The following is a 24,422-nucleotide window of genomic DNA, read 5'->3' as shown; positions in this document are numbered from 1 at the left end:
GAGCTTCCCTGGGGAGGGGCGGGGAGACTGAAGCTGGTCTCCAGCGGAGACAGAGAACTACCCCGGTAAGTTCTTTGAACAAGAACTGCCTTTTCAGGCTCTGCTTCTTGGGGACCTCATCCAAAATGGTTACGTAAAACCAGTACTGATGGTGAATTTATGGTTCTTGAATTATCTTTCAATAAAGCCATTATGTTTTTGAAAACACACATTAATCATTTATAATAATGAAAGGGTTTTGTTGTCGTTTTTATTATTTTTGTTTTGTCTTTTTAGGGCCGCACCCACGGCATATGGAAGTTCCCAGGCTAGGAGTCTAATTGGAGCTGTAGGTGTCGGCCTACACCACAGCCACAGCAACACGGGATCCGAGCCGTGTCCACCACCTACACCACAGCTCATGGCAACGCCGGATCCTTAACCCACTGAGTGGGACCAGGGATCAAACCCGCATCCTCATGGACACTAGTTGGGTTTGCTACCACTAAACCACAATGGGAACTCCTTGTTGTTGTTTTTAAAAGCCCATCTCGGGAGTTCCTGTCATGGCTCAGTGGTTAACAAATCCGACTAGGAACCATGAGGTTGCGGGTTCAATCCCTGGCCTTGCTCAGTGGGTTGAGGATCTGGCGTTGCCGTGAGCTGTGGTGTAGGTTGCAGATGCAGCTCGGATCCCGAGTTGCTGTGGCTCTGGTGTAGGCTGGTGGCTACAGCTCCGATTCGACCCCTAGCCTGGGAACCTCCATATGCTGTGTGTGCAGCCCTAAAAAAGGCAACAACAACAACAACAAAAAAGCCCACCTCACCAGGGCAACGCATTCCTGAAATTTCCCGCTAAGATTAAATCTCTTCAGTTGACACTGTAGGCATCAGGAATTTAAAGGGTAGAAATGTTTGTTCTGGACTCCTAAATAAATAGCCGTGTTTTAAAAGCACCAAATTCCGCTGAAGTGGTCTCTGCCACAATACATCAAGCACGAACCTGCTTCCTTTGTTGACATGGCTGATGATCTGCAAGGTCTTTGGTGACTTTTGCTCAGAGACATACCCGCCCACAAAGCAGGCCAACTACTCAATGCTGATGTAATTCAAGCTTTACTATAAATAGAAAAATAAATAAAAACAATGGAAATGATGCACAAGATGATCATAAAACATCCTGGTGAACCACCAGTCCTGGCGATAAGTGGAAAAGGCAGCAGGAGTTCTTGGCTGCTCTTGCCTCCCAAGGAGGTACAATGTCCACACTAAGTCCTCAAAAAAAAAAAAGTCTCATACAGTGAAATAGGGGTTTTAAAGGAAGCTTTCTTAAAGTCAGTTTCTTAAAACGCAAATGGATGTGGCTTGTGGACTAACCCTCGGTGTCTACAGCAATGTTTGTTTATCACCAAGAACGGCCAGACCCGACCCGTCACCAGCGTTCACTTGATTTTAACAGCAAACTCGGGCCTGTGATCTTGGCCCTGCTGTTCACCAAGGTACTGGCCACACCTAGAAGAGCTCCCCAAGAGCCCTTCTTCAAAGGGCTAATTTAGTTGAGAGACTAAAGAGGAAAAGAAAAGCAATGAAGAGGCCCTGAGGTCAGTTCTGGGAAGGAAAAAAAAAACCCAACATAAATTTCCCTTTATTTTAGAGCCACACACACAGAATGTTCCCTGATTCTCTTCACTGTCCCACAGAACCTGGGGGAGGGTTATGATGCTACTCTACCCCTAATTCTGGCTCAGGGGCTGGTGTGGAATCCTGTACCTGCGGATGGGGCTGCTGGTGCTCACCCCATCCCTGCCTCTGCCTGCAGGGGAGGGAAATACTGCGGACGGGTCATGGAAGTGGGGAGGCGAACAGGATGGGTGGGTTTAGAGGAAGCAGAGCAGGGCCTGGGAGTTTCTCGACTGAGAGGTGAAGGACTGCTGACGGCAGAGGAGTTCTGCACACCCTCCCTCCCCCTGGTCAGCCATGGAGAGCGCTCCTTCTGTGACTCAGGAGGGAGATGGGCTCTTGGTTGTGCCACGCTGCTCTTGGTCCAGCGCATCCTCCTCCTTCTGCTCCAAGTCGAAGTTCTGTGAACAAGGCTGTAGGTGAGGCCTGGCCTTGCATTTGCCCAACTGTAGCTCTGACACCTCTTGGGGGCAGTGCCCATGACAAGTGTGAGTTGCCTGCAAAGCCAGCCTACTGGGTTACGTTCTGCGCCCCCTCGAAGAGAGGCCGTTCTCTCTATGCCACCTGACATTTGGGCCTGACCTACCTCAAGCTCCTGCAAAACTTCATCCATGAAGTCCCGGGAGTTCTGTTTGTAAGACACAGCTAATCGAATTGCATCATTGAAGAGCTGCAGGTAAGGTGGAGGTGGTGGGAAGGAAAATAGGGCCCTGAGTGCCAGCGGCCTGGACTCTGCCTGCCCAGTACTCACTGGCCCCATCCCCGTCCTAAATCCACCAACACCCCACCCTAAATCAGCAGGGCCACTCCTCAGTTGACCTTTGCTCTACTACCCTGCCCCCACGCATGGTTGATGTACCTTTTCTTCACCAAGTCCAACCCATCACTTCCCTTAATACTCACAATGCCCCCTTCCTGTTATCACATGCTCACCCTGGCCCCCCAAAATGCCCATCCTCTCCATCCTCCCCACAGCCAGCCCTTCTTGGCTTTACTAGACTGGCTCTGCAGTTTCCTTACCTTCACGACGTTCGTACCATCAGCAGCTGACACAAAGTAAAGGGGCAGAGAGAACTTTCTGGCAAAATTGAAGCTTTTTTGGGTCATCTTTATGTCTGCTGTAGAGAGAAGGCAGGACACTGGCCTGTCTACCAAGGGAAAGGGAGAGTTTTGCAGGGTGGGTCACTGGAGGTCCCCACTGTAGGAAGTGGGATGAGCAGGGACAGTTAGGGGACATGTCCTAGAAAGAGTTCATTTAACTGGGAACTGTGTCTCGAGCAGAGGGCACGTTGGCTCAGGTGGGTATTTACTGAGAACCAAGGACCGTGTGTTGGGAAGGAGAATGGATCGCTGACGGTTCGCTGCCCCAGGAGAGGAAAGGAAATGTGTCACGGTGGCCCCCCAACGATTGCTGGCACCCAGATGCAGGGGTGGCCTCACCATCGATTTTATTAGCCACCACGATGCACGGAATCTCTGGCCTGAACGTCCGAAGCTCTGTATACCAGGTGCCCAGGTTCTTGTAGGTGATTTTCCTCTGCACATCAAATACCTGCAATGACCAGAGGAAGGAAGACAGCCCAGGTGTGTCAGTGTCTCTGCAAGACGCCCCCAGGTGACACACACACAGGTGATCACGGGCTGGGCCACATGCTTGGCAACTCTGACCACACACCAACTCTGAGCGGCAGCCTCTCCAACAACAAAGGCTGTGCCTGGCCCACCCTTCTCGGTGAATCCCTCTAGACCCTGCCTCTTGTCACCTAATCTTATTTGCCTACTTTAACCAAATTGTATCCTTTTACTCATCAATAAGTCTATTACAAATTGTAAGCTTTTTTTTCTCAGTCTAATCTTTTTTTTGGTCTTTTTGCTATTTCCTGGGCTGCTCCCGCGGCATACGGAGTTTCCCAGGCTAGGGGTCTAATCGGAGCTGTAGCCACCGGCCTACACCAGAGCCACAGTAACTCGGGATCCGAGCCACGTTTGCAACCTACGCCACAGCTCACGGCAACGCCGGATCGTTAACCCATTGAGCAAGGCCAGGGATTGAACCCGCAACCTCATGGTTCCTAGTCGGATTCGTTAACCACTGCGCCACAACAGGAACCCCTCTTAGTCTAATCTTACTACTGCTTAAACTCTGTTTAAAAACTCCTTTATAATAATTTTAAATGTTTCTAGAATTTCCTTTTAATTATTTTAGTTGCTTTTAATTTTCAGCTTTTAATTTTGTATTTTAAACTTTTAAAATATAATTTGTGTTTTATTATTTTGGAGCTTATCATAATTTTATTAGCTTTTGATAATTTACAGTTTTTACCTATTTAAAAATACCAGCAAGAAGCATGAGCACTGCAACTAGCTCTAAGGACAAGGAGGCCAGGAGTCCCAAGATGCTTCAAGGTGCCACTAGAGAGATCCTTCTAGCCCCTTATAGGAGCTCCTCAAAGGCCAGCTTCCTGTTTCTGAGCCATCCTGCGAACAGATTCACAGGCTCAAACATAGCACAGCAATGGACTGAGAAGGAGAACCTGTAACCTGTTTGGATGGCAGAGCTAAACAAGCCAGCCCTTCATGGAGGCAACATTCCCAGGGCCAGAGGCTTGCCTTGCATGGCGCTGGGCTCCAGTCAGCAGCTGTCACACCTGAGGCAGCAGGAGGTCCCCCTGGGAGGCTCTTCTATGGCAGAGTCCACAGGCCCAATTTCAACAAATGACCACACTGCTTTCCCCAATAAAGACTTCTTTTAAAATACTCTTATAACAAAATTTCTGGAAGCTGCTTCACATCTCCCATGATCACCATCAGGCACCTATTGTCCAGGTCTGGCTTCCTGAGCTTCCTTTCCTTGTTTTGAGAACTAAGAGGTAGCTGGTTAAACTGAGGAGCATACCCTTCGGGGTTTCGAGTGGAAGGTGAATTCCTAGCTCTCTCTGGGACTGTCAGATCCCCACGTGGTCACAAGAAGTCGAGCACTTTCTACCCGCAAGGCCACACAGGGGCTGGTGGTAGGCACCTGCAGATATAGGAAGGCAGGGTGCTGGCAGGACAGACACCCCTGAGCCTCAGAAGAGGGTCCAAAAGGAGCTAACAGAGATGTGTCGGGGCAGTGTCACTTCTGGCACTGCTCTGTCGCCTCTCGTCTAACCCTGTCACCCTCTTTGGTTTTGTCCCCTTCTAGGTACTAGCATCACATTTTGGAAAATTTCACAGGATTTTGAACCTAAGGGACAGGAGGGCCTGAGAGTGGAGGTCAAGGGCAGGAGGCCCTTCTCTCTGTCCTTGACTATAGCCGAGTGTCAGGTTCACCCCTGGCTACTGGGGTGGACACCTGGGGACTGTGTTCCAGACAGCAATGCGAGCGGCTACGTGAGAGGGAGGAGAGGGGCCAGTTTTGAAGGGAAAGTTCCCTGGGAACCACAGGGCCCACTCAGCCCAGCGCCCACCCCTAGAGAGCAGAGGTTGAGGCAGGCTTCATGAGGAAGGAGCTGTGTTGGCCTCACTGATGCTCTGCTTGATGATGAAGCCCTGAACTTGCTCCTCCTGCTCGAAAGCTGCCTCCATACCCGCCCCCCCCCCCCCCCCCCCCCCCCGCCAGAAGAGAAGCTCACCTGGCATGTTCTCACTCAGAACCTCTGGGGAGCACGTGCAGTCTGAAACCTGCCCAGATCCCTCCCACTCCCAACCTCCTGGCATCCAGCCCTGGTGGGGAGGGCTCAGTCTTGCTGGGCCCCTTATCCCTTTGCCTCTCAGGCCAGACTTGGCCAGAGGCTCTTCCTCCCAGTTGGTCTCATACCATGATGCAGGCGTGGGCCTTGTGGTAGTAGGAGGCGTGCATGCTTTGGAACCGCTCCTGGCCTGCTGTGTCCCAAAAGTCTGCAATACGAACACAGCATTGACGGCCCGATAGGGGCTTGCGGGCAGGGAGCCCTGGATACTCGAAGCATCTTTGTGTGGTCTCCCTGTTCAGAAACACAGGCACGCGTCGCGGGGAACAAGGAGGAACAGAGACCACACAGCTGCCAGGCGTGTCGTTAGGACATAAGGCACTGGGTATGCATGGGGTGGGTGAGAGGGAGCCATGGGGCCAGGAGGAAGGGGAACGTAGATAGGAAGCGCTAAGAGGGAGAGGGTCAGAGCCCTCCTTCCCCTACCCACAAGATGTGGGACCCTCCAAGGTCATAAAAACTAGGCCAATTCCCATGTGCGCTCGTCACAGAGGGTGACACAGTCAGGCTGGATGTGTGGCCTGGCCAAGGGAAAGGCTGTGACTCCACTTAAGGCCAAACCCTGTGCAGAAGACAATACTCAGACCACATCTGTCATCTCTTCACACAGGCTAGTGTGCTGGAACGGAACCCGTGGGCCTCCTCCCAGCCTCCCTGCCTCCCTGGCTCTCTGGGTCGCACCTCCCACTCCTTATCTGTGCCTGGGGTCTCCCTCCCTCCCCACCCCTGCTCTTCCCTCTGCAGGTGGTGTGGCTTGGCCCTGTGCGGCTCACCCACGAGGACGGTCTTGCCGTCGACTGTGGCCCGGTGCTTGTACAGGGTGAGGGCATACGTGGACAGCTGCTGCGGCTGACTGCACTTAGGTCAAGGAGCAAAGATGAATAAAAAGAGAGGTAAGAAAGGTGCGGGGGGAGGTAGTTGTTGGAATGGGCCTTCTCTCTCCTTAAAAAAAAAAAAAAGTTATTTAGATTTTAAATTGAATGAATGTTACAGACAGAGGATCAGCCTCAAGTATCCAAGGAAACAAAGGAAAGGTGAGGCGTGGGAGAGGCTGGGATTATGTCCTGAGCATCTTAATCCATGGGAAAACAATACTTCCTGAAGCTGCAAGATGCAATGTGGTTTAACCACCAGAGCCAGGATGATGCAAGTGGGTGGGTGCAAAGAGAACTTGGCAGAATGTGAAGAGAGAGAAACGCAGACTCTACCTTGGGGGTGGGGCCCAGGGCAGGGAGCAGGAGGCGCCAGGGCTCTTTTCATGCACAGTTCTCAACGGATCACTTGGGAAGCTTCAAGAAGCCATCTTAGGAGCTCCCGCTGCGGCGTAATGGGATTGGTGGTGTCTTGGGAGCACTGGGACACAAGTTGGACCCTAGTCCAGCACAGTGGGTTAAGGATCTGGCATTGCTGCAGCTGCAGCCTAGGTCGCAACTTTGGCTTAGATCTGATCCCCGGCCCAGGAGCTCCATATGCCACGGGGCAGCCAAAGCGTTAAGGAAAAAGAAAAGAAAGAAACCATCCTAGTTGCCAGGGACAGTCTCATTCCATACCTGCACAAAGCGACAACTCATGTTAGGAGGCTGGGGCTGGCAGTTCCTATTTTAGAAAGTTGATTCATACCAGAGGATTTTTAAATATTAGAGAGCCATGGAGTTTTCTTGTGACACAAGCAGGTTAAGGGTCCGGCATTTTCGCATTGTCACTACAGTGGGTTTGGTCGCTGCTATGGCACAGGTTCGATCTCTGGCCTGGGAACTTCTATACGAAGAGAGCACGGCCAAAAGAAAAAAAAAAAAGATCTGAGAGCCCAAGCACTTAGGTCAGAGATGCTAAGTGACCTCAGTGCTAAGTTCTAAGAACACCAGGGTTACTAAGAGCAACAGGGCTACTGAGAAGGAGGGGGTGGGGTTTGCAGCCAGGCATCTGACTAGGTGCTGATAGCCATTCTACTACCTTCCTAATAGAAAGCAAATCCAAATGCGAGTAGGCCTTAAAATATGCAGCATTAATTACATGTGACGCCACGTGGGTCAGCCGGTGAGAGTCCAGGGTGGGCAGTGGGGCTGAGCTGGCATGAGGGTAGGAAGGGCCACAGGAACGGGAACATTTCAACCGTGAAGGATACAATCCGTCCATGAGAAATCTCTCCATGAGTCTGTAAGGAGAACGTGCAAGGAGGTCAGGGGCTTCCCTCCACACTCCTCCTCCTGGTTCTGTCGTGCTGCCCAAGGGGTTGAAAACCTGGAAGACAGCTTCCCCTCCCATTCCTTCCACAGCTACACAGTTTTCCTTCAAGGACAATGGCCGAAAACCATCTATCCTCTTCCTGTCTCTTCTGAAGTTCCTGCCGTCCCTTGGCTATAACAGCAACCCACGAGCACCCACATAGGCTTCTCCCGTGGGCAGGGGCCCCGGCTTACTCCTTTCAGGGAGTAAACAAACCGTGGTGCATCTATACCATGGGCTACTACTCAGCAGTAAAACGGAACAAACTACAGAGACACAAAACAATTTGGGTGGCTATTAAGGGTATTACGCTGAGTGAAAAAGATCACATGCTGTATAATGTCTTTTACACAACGTTGCCAAGATGACATAATTATAGAGAGGGAGTGGAGTAGTGGGCACAGGGGCTGGGGTGGTACAGGGTGAAGTGGGGTGGGTGTGGCTCTAAATGAGCAGCGGGACCAAGGCCTCTGCCGCGATGGAAGAGCCTTTGTATCCTGATTCCAGTGATGCTCCTGCGAATCTACACGCAGGACAAAATGACACAGAACTATACACACGCACTGAACTAGTACCAGTCTCCTGAATTTGGTATCATACTATGGCTAAGACATGAGTGAAGGGCACAGAGGCCTCCTCTGGACTCTTTGCAACATCCTGTAAATCTTATTTCAAAATGAAAGGAAAAAACCCGCCTTGGGGTTCCATGCCAATCACTGTCAAAGAATTAATGTACAGAAACAGCAAATGGTTCTGATACGTGAATGAGAGAACACGCACACAACCTGTGTCCTAAGAATATGAACAGGCAAGTCACAGATAAATGGCTAACAAACATGAAAAGATGATCAATCTTTTAATTTACTGATTTTAATGCAAAGTAAAATAAAATGAAGTAGCACCCACACCCTTCAGATTAGCAAAACTGGAAAAGTCGTGTGACACTAAATGTTGGAGCTTTCGTGGGGCACCAGAAACTCTTGCACTGTGCTGGGAGGACTGCAAATGTAACGTCACTATTTTGGAGTAACTGGATTGTCTTAAAGTTTGAGCTAATCCTAAAACTTGGCAATTTTACCCCAAGTCTAATAGGATGTGTGCCCAAGATGTTAGGCATAAAATTCACTGCAGTATTGTGTCTAATATCATAAACATGACAAATACATTTAATTCCCGCCATTTTTTTTTTTTTTTTAACTGAGTGCTTGCCATTTGCCAGATACTATTCTAGGTGCCATGATATAACACTGAACAAAACAGATGAAAATCCCGTCTTTTTTTTGTTGTTGTTGTTGTTGTTGCTATTTCTTGGGCCGCTCCCACGGCATATGGAGGTTCCCAGGCTAGGGGTTGAATTGGAGCTGTAGCCACCGGCCTACGCCAGAGCCACAGCAACACAGGATCCGAGCCACGTCTGCAACCTCCACCACAGCTCACGGCAACGCCGGATCGTTAACCCACTGAGCAAGGGCAGGGACCGAACCCGCAACCTCATGGTTCCTAGTCTGATTCGTTAACCACTGCGCCACGACGGGAACTCCTGAAAATCCCTTCTTTATGAAGCTTTCATTCTGGAGGGTGAAGACAGACAATAGACAGGCTCTTAAAATATATACATGTATGGTTACTGGATTTGGAACAAAAGCATTACTGGAATTCGGTGGGGCAAACGATTGTTCTATCAGTTAGTGGTGTGGGAACAATTAGCTATTATCCATGTAGAAAAAACTGAATCTTGAGACATTACACAAAATGGTGGAACTGGAAGTTCTAGGGGTCGCTCCCTCGACTAAAATAACCAGTAAACTAGAAAAAAAAAAAGATCAGAAACAGGTAGTTCTGAACTCTGGAACCTGACCGGACACCACAGTCAGGAGAGTGCGGTCTGGCACAGAATGACACGCACAAGCCAGCAACCACCACCCACCCCTCAGGCTGCTGCGGCTCTGCAGTGACCTGTGCTCCAAGGGTCTGGCTGGCAGTAGAAATTCTGTCCTCAAAAAGTTGGGCTTGAGTGTTTTGGTAAGTTGGTAGATCCCTGAGGAATCAGACCTCAGCTCTCTCAGGGTTCAAGCTTCCTCTGCTAGCACCTACCAGAAATGAAAAGGATAGGAATACCTTGGGTTTTCTTTCCCTTTTTGGAGCTGAACATTTGAGAAAAGCTTTGTCAGGTCACTATCTGACCACAGATAATGGAATAGAAATATCAGTGACCACACACAAGGAACATACACATAGCAAAAATAGTATAGAAAAGTTAAAAATGGATGCTCTAGACCTAATTAAGCAGAAATGAGCCATCCTTGATGAGTGGGAGTATATGAGTCCAAAGTCACCACATTAAAGTACTCAGGATGGGAGTTCCCACTGTGGCTCAGTGGATTAAGAACCTGACATAGTGTCCGTGAGTATGTGCATTCGATCCCTGGCCTTGCTCAGTCGGTTAAGGATTTGGCATTAGTTGCGAGCTGTGGCACAGGTCACAGATGCAGCTCAGATCTGGTGTTACTGTGGCTGTGGTGTAGACCACAGCTGCAGCTCTGATTCGACCCCTGGGAACTTCCATATGCTACAGGTGTGGCCTTAAAAAGAAAAAAATACTCTGAATGTCTCATTCTCAATCAGAAAAGCAGAAAGCATACAAAGAAATAGGAAGGTATAGCCCATTCATATGATAAAAAAGAATTCCACAGAAACAACCAATGAAGAAATCCAGACCCTGGAATTACTAGTCGAAGATGTTAAACCAATGATCTTAAATATACTCAAAAAGCTAAAGGAAACCTGCAAGTAACATGTAAACAGAATGAGAATATTAATAAAGAGATAGAAATTATGATAAGACACCAAACAGATACTCTGGAGTTGAAAGGCACAATAATTTAAATGAGAAACTCAGTAGAGGGTTTCAATGGCATACTTAAGCAGGCAGAAGAAAGGATCAGCAAACTTAAAGATGAGGTAACTGAAGCGATCCAGCCTGAGAAGCAGAGAGAAACATAAGTAAAAGTGACCAGTGCCTAAGGAGCCTGGGAGACAGCATAAGTCATACTAACATGTGTTTCATAAACTGAAGGGGGTGGAGGCTGACAAAATATGCGAAGAAATAGTGTCTAAAAACTTTCCAAACTCTATGCAAGACACGAATATACACAACCAGGAAGCTCAACAAACTCCAAGCAGGACAAACTCGGAGATCTACATTATAAGCAAACTGTCCAAACCCAAAGACAAAATTCTCAATCAGATAAACAGACAATTTCTCATCATTCACTACTCAGGTCAAAAGGCAGTTGAATGACATATTTAAAGTCCTGAAAAAACCCAAACGAACTTGTCAATGAAGATTTCTATGTTCAGCAAACTATCCTTCAAGAATCTTGGAGACGGGAGTTCCCGTCGTGGCACAGTGGTTAACGAATCCGACTAGGAACAATGAGGTTGCGGGTTCGGTCCCTGGCCTTGCTCAGCGGGTTAACGATCCGGCGTTGCCATGAGCTGTGGCGTAGGTTGCAGACGTGGCTTGGATCCCGAGTTGCTGTGGCTCTGGTGTAGGCCAGTGGCTACAGCTCCGATTCGACCCCTAGCCTGGGAACCTCTATATGCTGCAGGAGCGGCCCAAGAAATGGCAACAAGACAAAAAAAAAAAAAAAGAATTTTGGAGAAACTAAGACATTCCCAGATAAACATAAGCTTATGTGGCTCATTACCAGTAGATCTGTCTTATAAGAAACGGTAAAGAGAATCACCTAGGTTGAAATGAAAGGATGCTAGAAAGTAGCCTGGAGCTGCATGAAGACATAAAGACCTTCAGTAATGGTAGCTACATAGGTAGATCTCAAAACCAGTATTCTTGTACTTTTGGTTTGTAACTTGTCTTTTTTTCCTACATGATGTAAAAGACAAATACATAAAACTATAATTTCAAATCTATGTTAATGAGCACTTAATGTATAAAGATGTAATTTGTGACTAAGCAACACAGAGGAGAGGGATAGAGTTCTGCAGGAGCTGAGTGTTTGTGTGCTATTATAACTAGGTTGGTATTCAAACAGGATGTTATAAGTATTAGACATGAATTATAATTTCCAAGGCAACCATTAATAAAAAACTAAAAAATTACACAAAGAAGGAAGGGACTCAAAATAGCACAGTACAAACAATAAGCTAAACACAAAAAAAGAGTAATGGAGTAATTGAGAAAAAAAGGAGAGACAGAAAACCGCTGAACAGCAGAAGTAAATCTTTATCAGAAATAACTCTAGGAGTTCCCATCGTGGCGCAGTGGTTAATGAATCCAACTAGGAACCACGAGGTTGCGGGTTCGGTCCCTGGCCTTGCTCAGTGGGTTAAGGATCCAGCGTTGCTGTGAGCTGTGGTGTAGGTCGCAGACGTGGCTTGGATCCCGCGTTGCTGAGGCTCTGGCGTAGGCCGGTGGCTACAGCTCCGATTAGACCCCTAGCCTGGGAAACTCCACATGCGCGGGAGCGGCCCAAGAAATGGCAAAAAGACAAACAAACAAACAAAAAAGAAATAACTCTAATTATTGTTGCTGCAAATGAGAATGGATAAAACTTTCCAATTAAAAATGAGATTGGCAGAGTGTATTAAAAAATGATCCATATATGTGCTAAAAGCAAGAACTTGCTTTAGATACAAAGTCATAAAGAGGTTGAAAATAAAAGGGTGATAAAAGATATTTCATGTAAAGAGTATTCAAAAGTGGAGTTCCCGTCATGGCGCAGTGGTTAATGAATCCAACTAGGAACTGTGAGGTTGCGGGTTCGATCCCTGCCCTTGCTCAGTGGGGTTAACGATCCGGCGTTGCCGTGAGCTGTGGTGTAGGTTGCAGATGCAGCTTGGATCCCGTGTTGCTGTGGCTCTGGCGTAGTCTGGCAGCTACAGCTCCGATTTGACCCCTAGCCTGGGAACCTCCACATGTCACAGGAGCAGCCCAAGAAATGGCAAAAAGACCAAAAAAAAAAAAAAAAAAAGAGTATTCAAAAGAGAACTGGGGTGGCCTGGCTGTAGTGAGACAAAATAATCTTTTATGTAACAAATGCTACAAAGAAGGATGTTACATGTTGATAAAAAGTTCAGTCTATTGAGAAGATACAAAAGTTATAAACATATAGGCACCAACAACAGAGTCCCAAAATATCTGAAGCCAACATTGACACAAATAAGGGGAGAAATAGACAGCTGCACACTAATATGTTCAGATTTCAATATTCCACTTTCAATAATGGGCAGAACAAGGAGACAAAGGACTTGAACCACACTATAAACCAATCAGACCTAACAGACATGTAAAGACACTCCACCCAACAAGAGTAGAGTACAGATTCTTCTTAAGTGAACATAGGTTGGGGCAACCAAACAAACCATGATAAAATTTAACATATTAAGATCATACAAAGTATCTTTTCCAACAAAATAGAATGAAATTACTAACAGAAGGAAAACCAGAAAATTCACAAAAAGGTGGACATTAAATCAATAACATAACCCGCACATCTTAAGGTAGAAGCCATGAAAGAGTGAACTAAACTCAAAGACAGTGGAAGGAAAGAAATAATAAAGATCAGCATGGACATAAACAAAATAGAGAACAGAAAGACGACAGGGAAAATCAGTGTAACCAAAAATTACTTCTGTGCCAAGGTCATCAGAATCGACAACCTTCAGCTAGACTAAGGAAAGAGAGAGGACACAAATGATCCACAATCAGAACTGAAACTGGGGACAGTAACATCAATTTTACAGAAACAAGAAGAATTACAATTAGAACACTGTGAACTAGTGTACACCACCAAGCTAGATAACCCAGATGATATGCACAGATTCCTAGAAAGACACAAATCACCAGATTCAAGACAAAAGAGAAAACCTGAGTAGACTTCTACCAAGTAGGAGATTATATCAGCATCAAAAACCTCCCATAAGGAAACGTCCAGGACTGGAGAGCTTCAAACCATTTAATGAACTAACACCAATACTTCTCAAACTCTTCCCCCAAACCGAGGAGGGAATACTTCGTAATTCTTCCTATGAGGCCAGCAGTACCCTGAGTCCAAAGCCAGACAATGACAGTATAAGAAAAGAAAACTATATGCCAGTATCCCTTAGGAATTTAGTTGTAAAAAACCCCATAGCAAACCAAACCATATTAAAAGGATTATACATCATGACCAAGGGAGATTTATTCTCAGAATATAAGGGTGGTTCAACTTAAGAACATGAATCAAACATATCATATTAACAGAATGAAGGAAAAAATCCTATATGTTCATCTCAATAAATGCAGAAAAAGCAGCTCATGACCAAAACGCTCAATAAACTAGGACTCAACAGGATAAAGGCCATGTATGGAAACCCCACAGTTAACATCATACTCAACTGTGTGAGACTTAAAGCCTTCCCTAAGGTCAGAGCAGAGGAATGCCTGCTCTGCCACTTCTATTCAACATAGTACTGAAAGCTCTAGCCAGGGCACTGTGATGAGAACACTGTTATTGTGAGTTGCTTTCTCGGCATTTTTACAGTATGACCACCCTGCTCACACCTAGAGTCTGGGACTTTAGATGTGGATCTGAGTTTAGGATTTTTGCCACAAGCTCCTGCTTTGCTCTTCCCGGGGCACCTGTAAAAATAAACAGGGTTGAGGCTGGGAAAAGCTGGTGACCTCTGCCCCAACCACCTTATAGGTAATAAGTGCTACCCTGGTCTTTATCTCCCGCTCATTTGCGACCTGGGACAGAGAGCTGCCCTTCCCCTGTCCTGGCTCACTGCCCACCCCTGTTTATGGGATCTGTAAGTAATAAATCTTGGGACTTTACTTCCTCTGCATGGGTGTACTGAATGGAAATGACCTGAGGGTTTTAACTTTCTCGGAGTGAGAGCTCATAGCTACCTGTCATCCCTGTGTGGCTGGCTTATGCCTCCCCATTCAGTAGATCCTAATCTGCATATGCCTCATTTTATACAACAGCTATGGGAGGCCGCCGTCACAAGCGCCTCGGCAAGAGAAGGAAATAAAAGGCATCCAAATTGGAAAGGTGGAAGTAAAATTATTTCTGTTCAAAGACAATAGGATCTTATATCTAGAAAACTCTGAAGAATTCACAAAAGCCTGGTTAAAGCGGTAAGCAAATTCAGCAAAGCCGCAGAATATAAAATCCACACACAAAAATCCACTGTATTTCTATATACAGCAAAGAACAAAGTGAAAAGGAAATTTAGCCAAGGAGACATAAGATCTGTACACCAAAGCTACAAAACATTGCTGAGAGAAATTAAACAAGACATAAAGGGAAAGACACCCATGTTCATGGATTTGAAGACCTAATATTATTAGGTGGATAATACCACTCAAAGCAATCTACTGATTCGATGCACTCCCTATCAAAATCCCAATGATATTATTTGCAGAGATAGAAAAATACATCCCAGATTATCCATCGTGGCTCAGTGGTAATGAACCTGAGTAGTATCCATGAGGATGCAGGTTTGATCCCTGGCCTCGCTAGATGGGTTGAGGGTGCAGAGTTGCCATCAACTGTGGTGTAGGCTGCAGATGCAGCGCGGATCCCATGTTGCTATGGTTACGGTGTAGGCCGGCAGCTGCAGCTATGATTTGACCCCTAGCGGGGAACTTCCATATGCTGTGGGTGTGGCCCTAAAACAAGTCAAAAAAAAAAAAAAGTTAAAAGTGGGAAACAAGGATATAAGATTAAACTAGGCATCTGATCAGGGTCAAGTCTACCCTCATTGTGTGGTGAAGGCAGAAATGGATGTGTGCCCGGACTAGTCCAAGACAGCTGAGACAGGCTCACACCTTGCAGAGAGCAGCTGCCAGTACTGCAGAGCCTCCCTCAGGTCTCCAGGGGGAGCTTCGCACCTGTGCACATGGGCACTGAAGTTAGTTAAGAGAATGAGCCAATCTTTACACTGACTACGGTCAGTTATCATTCCTATCCACTCTTCTTAACTCAGTGATTTCTTTCAAGAAAGCATTTTCATCACCTTTCTGCAACCTGTTGCTAGCTGTGCTAGTCACACTTTTCACACTTTCGTCTCCCCATTCCCACTGCCTGCACCTTGCAGTCTCTCAGCCCACACAACACACACAGGAACACCTCCTCACCAGCACCGCTTCTGTAGTCTCTAAGGTGACCTGTCTCACACTTTCTGCCAGGACTCATGGAAAAAGCTCATTTTCCCCAGTCCAGGGACTTGTCTCCCCCAGTCCCTCTTCCAATCCTTCCCAAATACACACAGCCGCTGATGCGACCCTCTCTTGTTCCCCCATGAAGACCCGGGCTCCAGCAAAGACTACTCTCTCATTATGCCCATAGAAGCCACGCTCCTCTGCCTCTAGAGGATTTTTCTAGTAACCCATACCCACTCTGGGCCTGGGTCTACTTCGCTCATCTCCCGACATACTTGGACTTGCCCACAGCGCTGTCCCCCAGGCAGATGATTTTCACATTGTCATCAGCATTGTATTTCTCTTGGTCCAGCTCACAGGGTTTGTCTTTGTCTCTGGCCATTGGCTCCTGGCTGTAGAAAGAAGATCCACTCAGCAGAGGGGTGTCTTGTCACTTTCTGGAAAGATCAAGAAAAGGCTGTAGTTAAAGAGATGACAAGTTCCCTGAACTGAATCTACTTCCTCTTCCAGGGCGGGGGAGACAATAAGCTGAAGAGAGAGGGGCCCAAGGACGTATTTACATCCTTCTCTATTCACCACCAACCTGGCCAGCACTTGCTGAATCACAGGGCAGTAATCTTGTCCACACAAAGATCTTCTTAGAGTGGCCTGTTCTATGTCACCTCTTTACTACAGCTATCTATGCTCAGGGTCATGACTCCTACTTGCTCCTGGAGAGACAGGATTCTAAGGCCATGTTGAAGCTCTACAAGCTTTTTTTTTTTTTTCCCCCCTAGGGCTGCTCCCGCAGCATATGGAGGTTCCCAGGCTAGGGGTCGAATCGGAGCTGCAGCCACCGGCCTACGCCAGAGCCACAGCAACGCAGGATCCGAGCCGCGTCTGTGACCCACACCACAGCTCACGGCAACGCCAGATCCCCAACCCACTGAGCAAGGCCAGGGATCGAACCCGCAACCTCATGGTTCCTAGTGGGATTCGTTAACCACTGCGCCACAACGGGAACTCCGAAGCTCTACAAGTTTTATATAAAATTTTTTTTTTTTGTCTTTTTGCTATTTCTTGGGCTGCTCCCACGGCATATGGAGGTTCCCAGGCTAGGGGTCGAATCGGAGCTGCAGCCATCGGCCTACGCCAGAGCCACAGCAACGCAGGATCCGAGCTGCGTCTGCAACCTACACCACAGCTCACGGCAACGCCAGATCCTCAACCCACTGAGCAAGGCCAGGGACCGAACCCGCAACCTCATGGTTCCTAGTCGGATTCGTTAACCACTGTGCCACGACGGGAACTCCTAAAAATGTTTTTTCACTCTAGAAACACGGACAAAAACCCATGTCCACCCTACATGAATGATGTGAGACACTGACAAAGAGACAGGGGTCTGTGAGCCTGACTTCTCATCGCCGAACGGCAGATCAAACAACCGAAGACGCCTAAGCTACACTGCTGCTCCTCTACTTCATGCCTCTCACCTCCACCTCATTTCCATCCTATTGCAATCTGCCTTTCCCGGCTCAACCCAGGCACGCCCAGACCCTCTTCTCTAGGGTTATTTCAACCTCTATTATTTTCAAGTCTCTCCTAAATGCTGATGATGCCAAATCTGTATCCCCACCAAGCCTGCTTCCCTCAGTGCCGGACTCAGGTACGAAACTGCCTACCAGATTTTGATGAGCAAACTACTCCACGGCGGCGTAAATAACATGTGAACCTTAAGCCGTGCTCACCTCAAAGTCGTTCCTCACATTCCTTGTCTGTACAAGACATCATCAGCCATCCCATCCAACGCCAACACCTAGGTGTGACATAATCTCTACTCCTATTCCACTACTCTCACGCCCCAATGTAACTTTACAAACATTTCGGAGAACGAGCCACAGTCCAAACTCGGTGCTAACCAGGCACACAGAAAAAGTGCAGTCTGACAACGCAGCAGCAGGACTGGCACACACTGAGCATTCATCACGGGCAGACCTTGCACCCAGATCATGGGATATGAGACATGATGGCAGAGCCTACCGTGATGGCAAGCGCTATGACAGAGTTGCACACAAAGATGGAAAACACCAACAGGACCCCCGAGTTTTCCTGACTCCAATGCTATTGCCTCTGCTCAGGTGACGACTCAGCCTTGTTTACCGAGGTACTCTCAGTCTCAAGAGCCTGGGAAGTGCCAGATGCCTGGTAAGCACAATGAGAGGCTGCCCTTCCACCTTCACCCTGCAACGGGAGCGACCTGTTCGAAAGCCAAACGCAGCCAAAACCCATTCTCGAAGACCTTCAGTGGTTGTCCACGTCCTCGCAACCCAGTGGATAAGTTCGCCTTCACTCGAGTCGTTTTCGGACACCAATCATGTCCGGGAACCACCTCACCCTCGAGGCCAGGTTGGGCTACCCTCGCCCGCGCACGGCTGCCTGAACCCACAGTCCGGGTCTTCAAGGACGGCCTTGGAGGTGCGGTTCCCACATGCGAGGCCGCTACCCGTGCGGCTTCTCTTCCCGGCGGTTCCCGGGCGAAGGCCGTCCTCTGGCCCCGCGCCCCTCTCGGATCCCACCCGGTCCTGGACCCCGGCCCGCCTCGGACCTCGCGAGCCAGTCGGATGCCACCGCGCCTCACTGGTCTTCTAGCTCTGCCCGCGTCCCCGCAGCTGCTACGCAACCGCGCCAGGACCCTAGGAGGGCTGCCCGGCCCCAGGCCCGAAGGACCCCGCGGGGCGCTAGCTGGCTAGTGCGGTGCCAGGCCGGAGGCCCGCCAGCGAGTGAGCCTGCGGACTAGCCTGGCCAACGGCTTCCGACAGCGAGGAGCCGGGGGTGGGCTTCGGCCCTGGCCTTGGACAGGGGGTCAAGCGGCCGTAGGCCTCGGGGTGGGGGCGGGGCCTGGGGCGTGGGGGGCGGGGCGGGGCGTGGGGGGCGAGCCGCAGGCGGGGCGGGACCTCAGGTGCGGGGAGGGGCCTCAGGCTTGGTGGGTGGGACAGAGCTGTGCGGCTTGCGTGGGAGGTGGTTCCCTCGCGCGGGGGCTTCTTTGGGGGTGATGGAAGGGGCGCGGGGCAGCCTTGGGAAAGTGGAAGGGTGGGGTGTCATGTGTGGGGGCATTCGGTGATCTCTAAAGTTCGTAATTCTCTAGTGGGCCGCTTCTGAGCATATTTTTCTACCAAGAATCCAGACAGCCACGACTGAGCTGGATTTATCAGGGGACCTCTTCCTCCCTCCACACAGCTCTGCAGTGGAACGTGCTGGCTCAGGGGCATCATTGATTTATTCCAGAGGCAGCCGTTGAGCGTAGCTGTGGGCTAAGCAGGGCCTTCCTCCTAGGGACCCAGGAGAGCAAAACAGCTGCCGTGTTGGAGCTGACCTTCCCGTGGAGCAGACGTGTGTAAATCAAAGAGCTGTACCAGTAAAATAACAGACGAATCCGTTGAAGAAAATGCATAGGGAGCCGGGAGAAAGTGTAACAGAAGTGAGCTGAGCTTCAGCGAACGAGTAGGTGATTACCAAGGGAAAACCCTCCCACAAAGGCTGTCTGGCAAAACCCAAAAAACCTAAACAAACAAACAAAGAAAACCCACCAAAACCCTTTTGGAACTGAAAAGCTCCCAAAAGCTGGAGCAAAGGAAGGCTAAGGGGAGAGGGGTTCCAGCTGAGCCTGGACCGGAACCACGGCCACAGCGTGCAAGACTTGGCAAGACAAGATGGGGATTTTTGGTATTTCTCCATAGAGCAAAGTGCACCTTGAAGGGCCAAGGAGGAGCCCATGATTAGATTTGCCTCTTTAGTTTCTGTGAGGAGGCTGCTGCCAGAGTACTGGGTTGGGCTGGTGGAGGTGAGAGGAGAGACTTGGGAGGTAAAGTTGCCAGGAGCTGACTAGGTGATAGCTTGGATATGGAAGGTGGGGTTTGAGGGGTGACAAGGATGTCCCTTTAGGTAGGTGTCTGGCAAATGTTCCATTTGCTCTGGGGTTACTCACCACCTGGGATGTCACGGAGAGTGGGTTTGGCTGAGCCGTCTTGGTTAGGCAGGTTGGTTTGGTGGCAGTATGGATCCTCAAGCTGAAAGCTGTGTAAAGGACTCAGGAAGGGCTTGACTTCTTCCTTTGGACGGTCCCTGTGTGACTTTCCTGTGGTTGCCACACCATTTTCAGGCTGAGAGAGAGGAGTGCTATCCTGTCTGTGTGTCCAGATGTCTTCTCTGTGCTGGCATGTTTACGAGTCACCAGATACGATCCTTCAAAGAGATTTCAAAGGTCTTTTAGTTCAGTTTCAAAAATACTTTTATGTTCATTATATTTCTTCCACAAAAATGAATGAAATAGTTGTACAAGGATCCGTTTAGTAAAGATTGAGGGAGCACCTGTGCAAGGCAGTATTTTAGCTCCTTGAGATACCAAGTAGTGACAGTCCATCCTCTTGGAGTGGAGTATCTGTAAGCCCTGGCATTAGGGAGGCTGCATGTGTTAAAGGGTCTGATGTAGGCAAGCGAGATCCTGGGCTCTGAAAGATTGGATGAGACGAAGTTGATGTCCAGCAAACTGTCTGGTACCCTGATGACATCCCAACTCTTGTCCATTCATTTTCCTGTTCTCAAATTGGTGGAAAGTCACTCAGGGTAGAGAGCCTTAAGGGGAGCAGTAGTCAGTGCGCCCTTGTGGCTAGCCTGTTTGGGAGTGTAAATTGTAAATCTTCTGTAAAACAACCAAAAAAGAAAGTTAGAAGGGGAAGGAGTAGTGGAAACAGGCAGGGTTTCAATCCGAGTTTCTTTTGAATGGGTAGTGCCCTTAATGGCTTGCAGATATACAAACCAGAATATCTACCCCCACCCCTCCCCCGGCCCAGGCATTTGGCCCCTCTGCCACGCCCTCTTTCTTGGGCCTAAGTGAGAATTAAATACGGTAATGTATGCTGGTAAGTGCTTTATGAATGTCAACAGAGAGAGGCCTGCTGGCTTGGGAGGTGGTCCCGCTGCTGAGGAGGAAGAGTGTGGGAGTTCAGTGAGGGTGGGTCCGCAGCCGTCCTGACCGCATGAGGGAGATGGCTGCAGCCTTGTGAGGACCTTGGGAGCCCCAGCTAAGCCCAGCCCTGACTAGCCTGACCCGGGCACTCACTCCTGGCTCTGGAGGGAAGAAGGACCCTGAGCTATTGCATCCTCCAGCATCGCGAGCATCACAGTGCGTCCACCCCCGGGGAAGGACTACGGAATCGTGTGCCAGATGCTGTGGAGCACTGCTTTCACTGCTTCCCGCGCATTTTGGGAAGTGTTTTTTTAAAAATTTATTTCAAAGTATTTTTCCTGAGATTTCTTTTTTGACCCATGTGTTTTTTAGAGGTGTGTTTAATCTCCGAGTGTTTTGGAAATTTCCAGCTGTCTTAAAATTGATTGTTTAGTTTGATTCCATTGTGATCATAGAGCAGTCATTGTATGATTTGAATTCTTTTAATGTGTTTCATGGCCCAGAATTTGGTCTATTTTGGTAGACCTCCTGTCACAGCCCAGGTCTGAGTGTCCCCTGCTCCTGTCACAGCCCCTTGTCTTTCCACAGTGTGAAGGTGACCTGAAGTTCAAGATACCCCGGTCCCCTGGAGCTCCCGCAGCAGGTGGTGCAGCAGGATCGGTAGCGTCTTGGGCTTGCTGGGATGTGGGTTCATTCACCAGCCTGGCACAGTGTGTTGAGGATCTGGCGTTGCCACAGCCTTGGCTTAGTTCATGGCTGTGGCTTACATCTGATTCCTGGCCTGGGAGCTTTAGATGCTGTGGGGTGGCCAAAAATAAATAAATAAATAAAAAATAAAAAGAAAAGAAAAGAAAAGAAAAAGAACCTCTCACCCCCCCACCCCCCTTGACTGGGAAACAGCTTCCCGAAAAGACCCTTCCCCACCAAGACCCGGCTGAGACTCAGGACCCCCTTCCTGACCAGGCTGCACAGACCCAGTCCCTCCAGGCTCCTTAGCCAGGAGGTGACCCGTTCCTTCCCAGGACTGGTCAGAACAAGGCTAGTTACCTACGTGTCCCCCTCCTCCCCGCCCACCTGCAGCCCCTGCCCTCCACCCACTCTGGGCACCTCCTGAGTTGGGGCCCCTGAATCACATACCTTCAGGTCACCGTCACGCCAGCCCCACGTCTGTGCCCCTGTGCTTGCATTTACTTCCCTTCACAGAGAAACCTCCTTTGCCCCAAGTCTCCAGATACCTGCAGACCTTGTCAGCAGTTACCTCTAGTGTCTCAGTACCCCCTCTACCGCAGTAGCCCTCCTCTGTTGTTATATCTCCCCTACAGTAAGTCTCCCCTTTATAGTAGTAGTCTCCCTCTATCTATCCAGCATCCAGAGTAACAGCACCCATTAGAGTAATAACCCTCCTCTACCTTGTCCTATCCCCCCTCTACACTAATAGCTCCACTCTGGTGTTAGTGTCCTCGCTCTACAGTAATAGTCCCCTCTCTATTGTCGTAGTTCTTCCTCTACCGTGATAGCTCTCACCCCACAGTGCCTTCTCTGTAGTAATAGTCCTCTATTGAAATAGTCCCCACTGTACAGTAATAGTCTCCCCTCTACAGCAATATTCTTGAAATCAGCAAGGCCCTGTGGGGCTCCTGGGCACAGAAGCCTTTCAGTGTCCACCCCCCTCACCTGCTTCTTATTTGTAGAAAAGAGGCTTCATTCAGCCTCCAGGACACACTGTGAGTTCTGAAGGGCAGTTTCAAATAGTTGCTGATCAGGGAAGGGAGGGGCCAAGGATACAAGAGTTAGGGTTAGGGATAGGGTTAGAGTTAGTGGTTAGGGTTAGGGTTGGGTTAGGGCTGGGGGTGGAGTTGGGGTTAGGGTAAGGTTAGACATGGGTTATGGTTAGAGTTGGGGGTTAGGGTTAGAGGGTTAGGGATAGGGTTATGGTGAGACTTAGGGTTAGGGTTAGGGTTAGACTTAGGATTAGGGTTAGAGGGTTAGGGTTTAGGGGTAGGGTTAGGGTTATAGCAAAAAGTTTAGGCATTGGGGTTGGGGTTGGTGTTTTGGGTTTAGGGGTAGGGTTAGGGTTAGGGGGTTAGGGTTAGTGTTAAGAGTTAGAGTTAGGAGTTAGTGCTAGGGTTGGGTTGGGGTTGGAGTTGGGGTTAATGTAAGCTTAGACATGCGTTATGGTTAGGGTTAGGCGGTTAGGGGTTAGAGGGTTAGTGTTAGAGCGTTAGAGGTATGGATATGGTTATGGTTAGTTGTAGCGTTGGGGTTAGGATTAGGGTTAGATGTAGGTCTAAGGTTAGGGTTAGAGGGTTAGCGTTAGGGTTAGGCTTTGGGTTAGGGTTAGGGTTAGGGGTTAGTGTTAGCGGTTAGTGTAAGGGGTTTGGGTTTGGGATTGGATTTGGTTAGGGTTAGGGTTAGGGTCGGGGGTAGGGTTAACGGTTAGACTTAGGGGTTTGGGTTGAGATTGGATTTGGTTAGGGTTAGGGTTTGGTTAGGGTTAGCGGTTAGACTTAGGTGTTTGGGTTTGAGATTGCATTTGGTATAGTGCATGGTTTCAGTGTTTCATTTTTCTTTTGGGTTCGAGGTTGGCTTTAGGCTTGAGTTATTCTGTTTCTGGTTCAGGTTCGAGTTCGGGTTGCATTTTTCTAATAATGAGGGAGGGTGAGCATTTTTTTCATGTGTTTGTTGGCTATCCTTATATCATGTTTGGAGAAATCTCTATTCATGTCTTTTGCCCATTTTTTAATTGGGTTGTTGGGTTTGTGGCTGTTAAGTTGTATCAGTTGTTGAGCTGGGAATTTTGAAACCCCAGCCTGAGCTGGGGTTTGGGATCTGTGTAAAGAGCCTGAGGCCTGGGAATGGAAAGTTGGCAAAATGGTGACATTTTGGGGAGCAGCCGTGCTCATCCCTGGGCTTTTTCTCTCAAGAGGTCTCTTGTAACTCCCTTCTTTTTTTTTTTCCCATAAGAGCCTCATTTTTTTCTCTATATACACCTGGTCCAAAGACCTGGTGGAAAGCCAGGTTCAGGGAATTAAGGCCAGCAGTTTGAAATAAAGAAAGCTGTCTTGGAGATCCCACCTGGCTCCCTGGGTAAAGGATCTATCTTTGTCCCTGTGCTGGGTTTGGGAACTTCTGTGGCTTGAAATCCGTTGGTGGGCACACAATTCATGCACGCTTCCAGTTGGGTCAATAAAGTAAGAGTGAAAGAGAGAAAAAAAGAGAGAGAGAGAGAGAAAGAATGAAAGAAAGACTGTAAGAAAGGTAGAACAAAGGAAGAAAGACCTATGAGCTAATGAATAATAGTTGGAAAGGTAAGAAAATAAATCAGTAATTACATATGTAAACAAATATATTCAAAAACACATACCTGTGTGAATATATGAAAAATTGAAGAAGGCTGTCAGCACATGATGGGTCGGGAGCTGAGTGTTTAAAAGCTGTGGCATCGGGTAGAGTGGCCTCACGGCTCTGAAAGCCTTTGAGAGAGAAATAGCCCACTTGGTAGGGCCCTTCTTGATATTTCAAGAAAGCGGAGGAAGGCCGTCCAAGCAGTGTGTTGCCCAAGTCCAAAGCTGTCCCCGGGGGCTGCTCAGCCAGAGGGAGGACGAACACCTAGGAGTTGCTGTTAGCGCAGATGACCACAAGATGGCGCCCAGGTACTTTCCAGACCCATGGGCAAGCTCCAAGGCTGCAT

The 24,422-nt window shown here is 48.6% G+C and overlaps 1 protein-coding gene across 21 annotated transcripts; it reads right to left on the bottom strand.

Moving 5' to 3' along the window:
- Positions 1-1,608: 1,608 nt before the first annotated feature.
- RABL2B (RAB, member of RAS oncogene family like 2B) lies at positions 1,609-18,473 on the bottom strand. 21 transcript variants are annotated; one of them, XM_047785816.1, is made up of 9 exons: positions 17,926-18,473; positions 16,062-16,223; positions 7,516-7,545; positions 6,164-6,243; positions 5,459-5,538; positions 3,100-3,211; positions 2,680-2,807; positions 2,246-2,329; positions 1,609-2,072 (listed from the first exon to the last, which is right to left on the bottom strand). In XM_047785816.1, the coding sequence occupies exons 2-9, from the start codon at positions 16,166-16,168 to the stop codon at positions 1,980-1,982; spliced, it is 714 nt and encodes a 237-aa protein (XP_047641772.1). In that variant the 5' UTR covers positions 16,169-16,223; positions 17,926-18,473; the 3' UTR covers positions 1,609-1,979. The 21 variants fall into 21 exon arrangements, with proteins under 21 accessions (XP_047641772.1, XP_047641784.1, XP_047641773.1 ...); XM_047785828.1 differs by having other exon boundaries at positions 2,680-2,774; XM_047785817.1 differs by having other exon boundaries at positions 18,023-18,473.
- Between the last annotated feature and the right edge of the window lie 5,949 nt (positions 18,474-24,422).

Source organism: Phacochoerus africanus, chromosome 7, assembly GCF_016906955.1.
Source record: "Phacochoerus africanus isolate WHEZ1 chromosome 7, ROS_Pafr_v1, whole genome shotgun sequence".
NCBI lineage: Eukaryota > Metazoa > Chordata > Mammalia > Artiodactyla > Suidae > Phacochoerus > Phacochoerus africanus.
The sequence above is the reverse complement of the archived record's forward strand: the minus strand, read 5'-3'. Positions and strand labels throughout refer to the sequence as shown.

What these genes read in the sequence shown, in the direction of transcription:
- RABL2B (XM_047785814.1), bottom strand. Translation starts at nt 7,655, where the DNA reads ATGGGAGGGGAAGCTGTCTTCCAGGTTTTCAACCCCTTGGGCAGCACG. An exon ending in CGGCAAGACCGTCCTCGTGG is followed by an intron (nt 5,539 to 6,163) that starts GTGAGCCGCACA and finishes TTCGTATTGCAG; the next exon opens with ACTTTTGGGACACAGCAGGC. An exon ending in GGTGGCTAATAAAATCGATG is followed by an intron (nt 2,808 to 3,099) that starts GTGAGGCCACCC and finishes TTCCCTTGGTAG; the next exon opens with ACAGGCCAGTGTCCTGCCTT.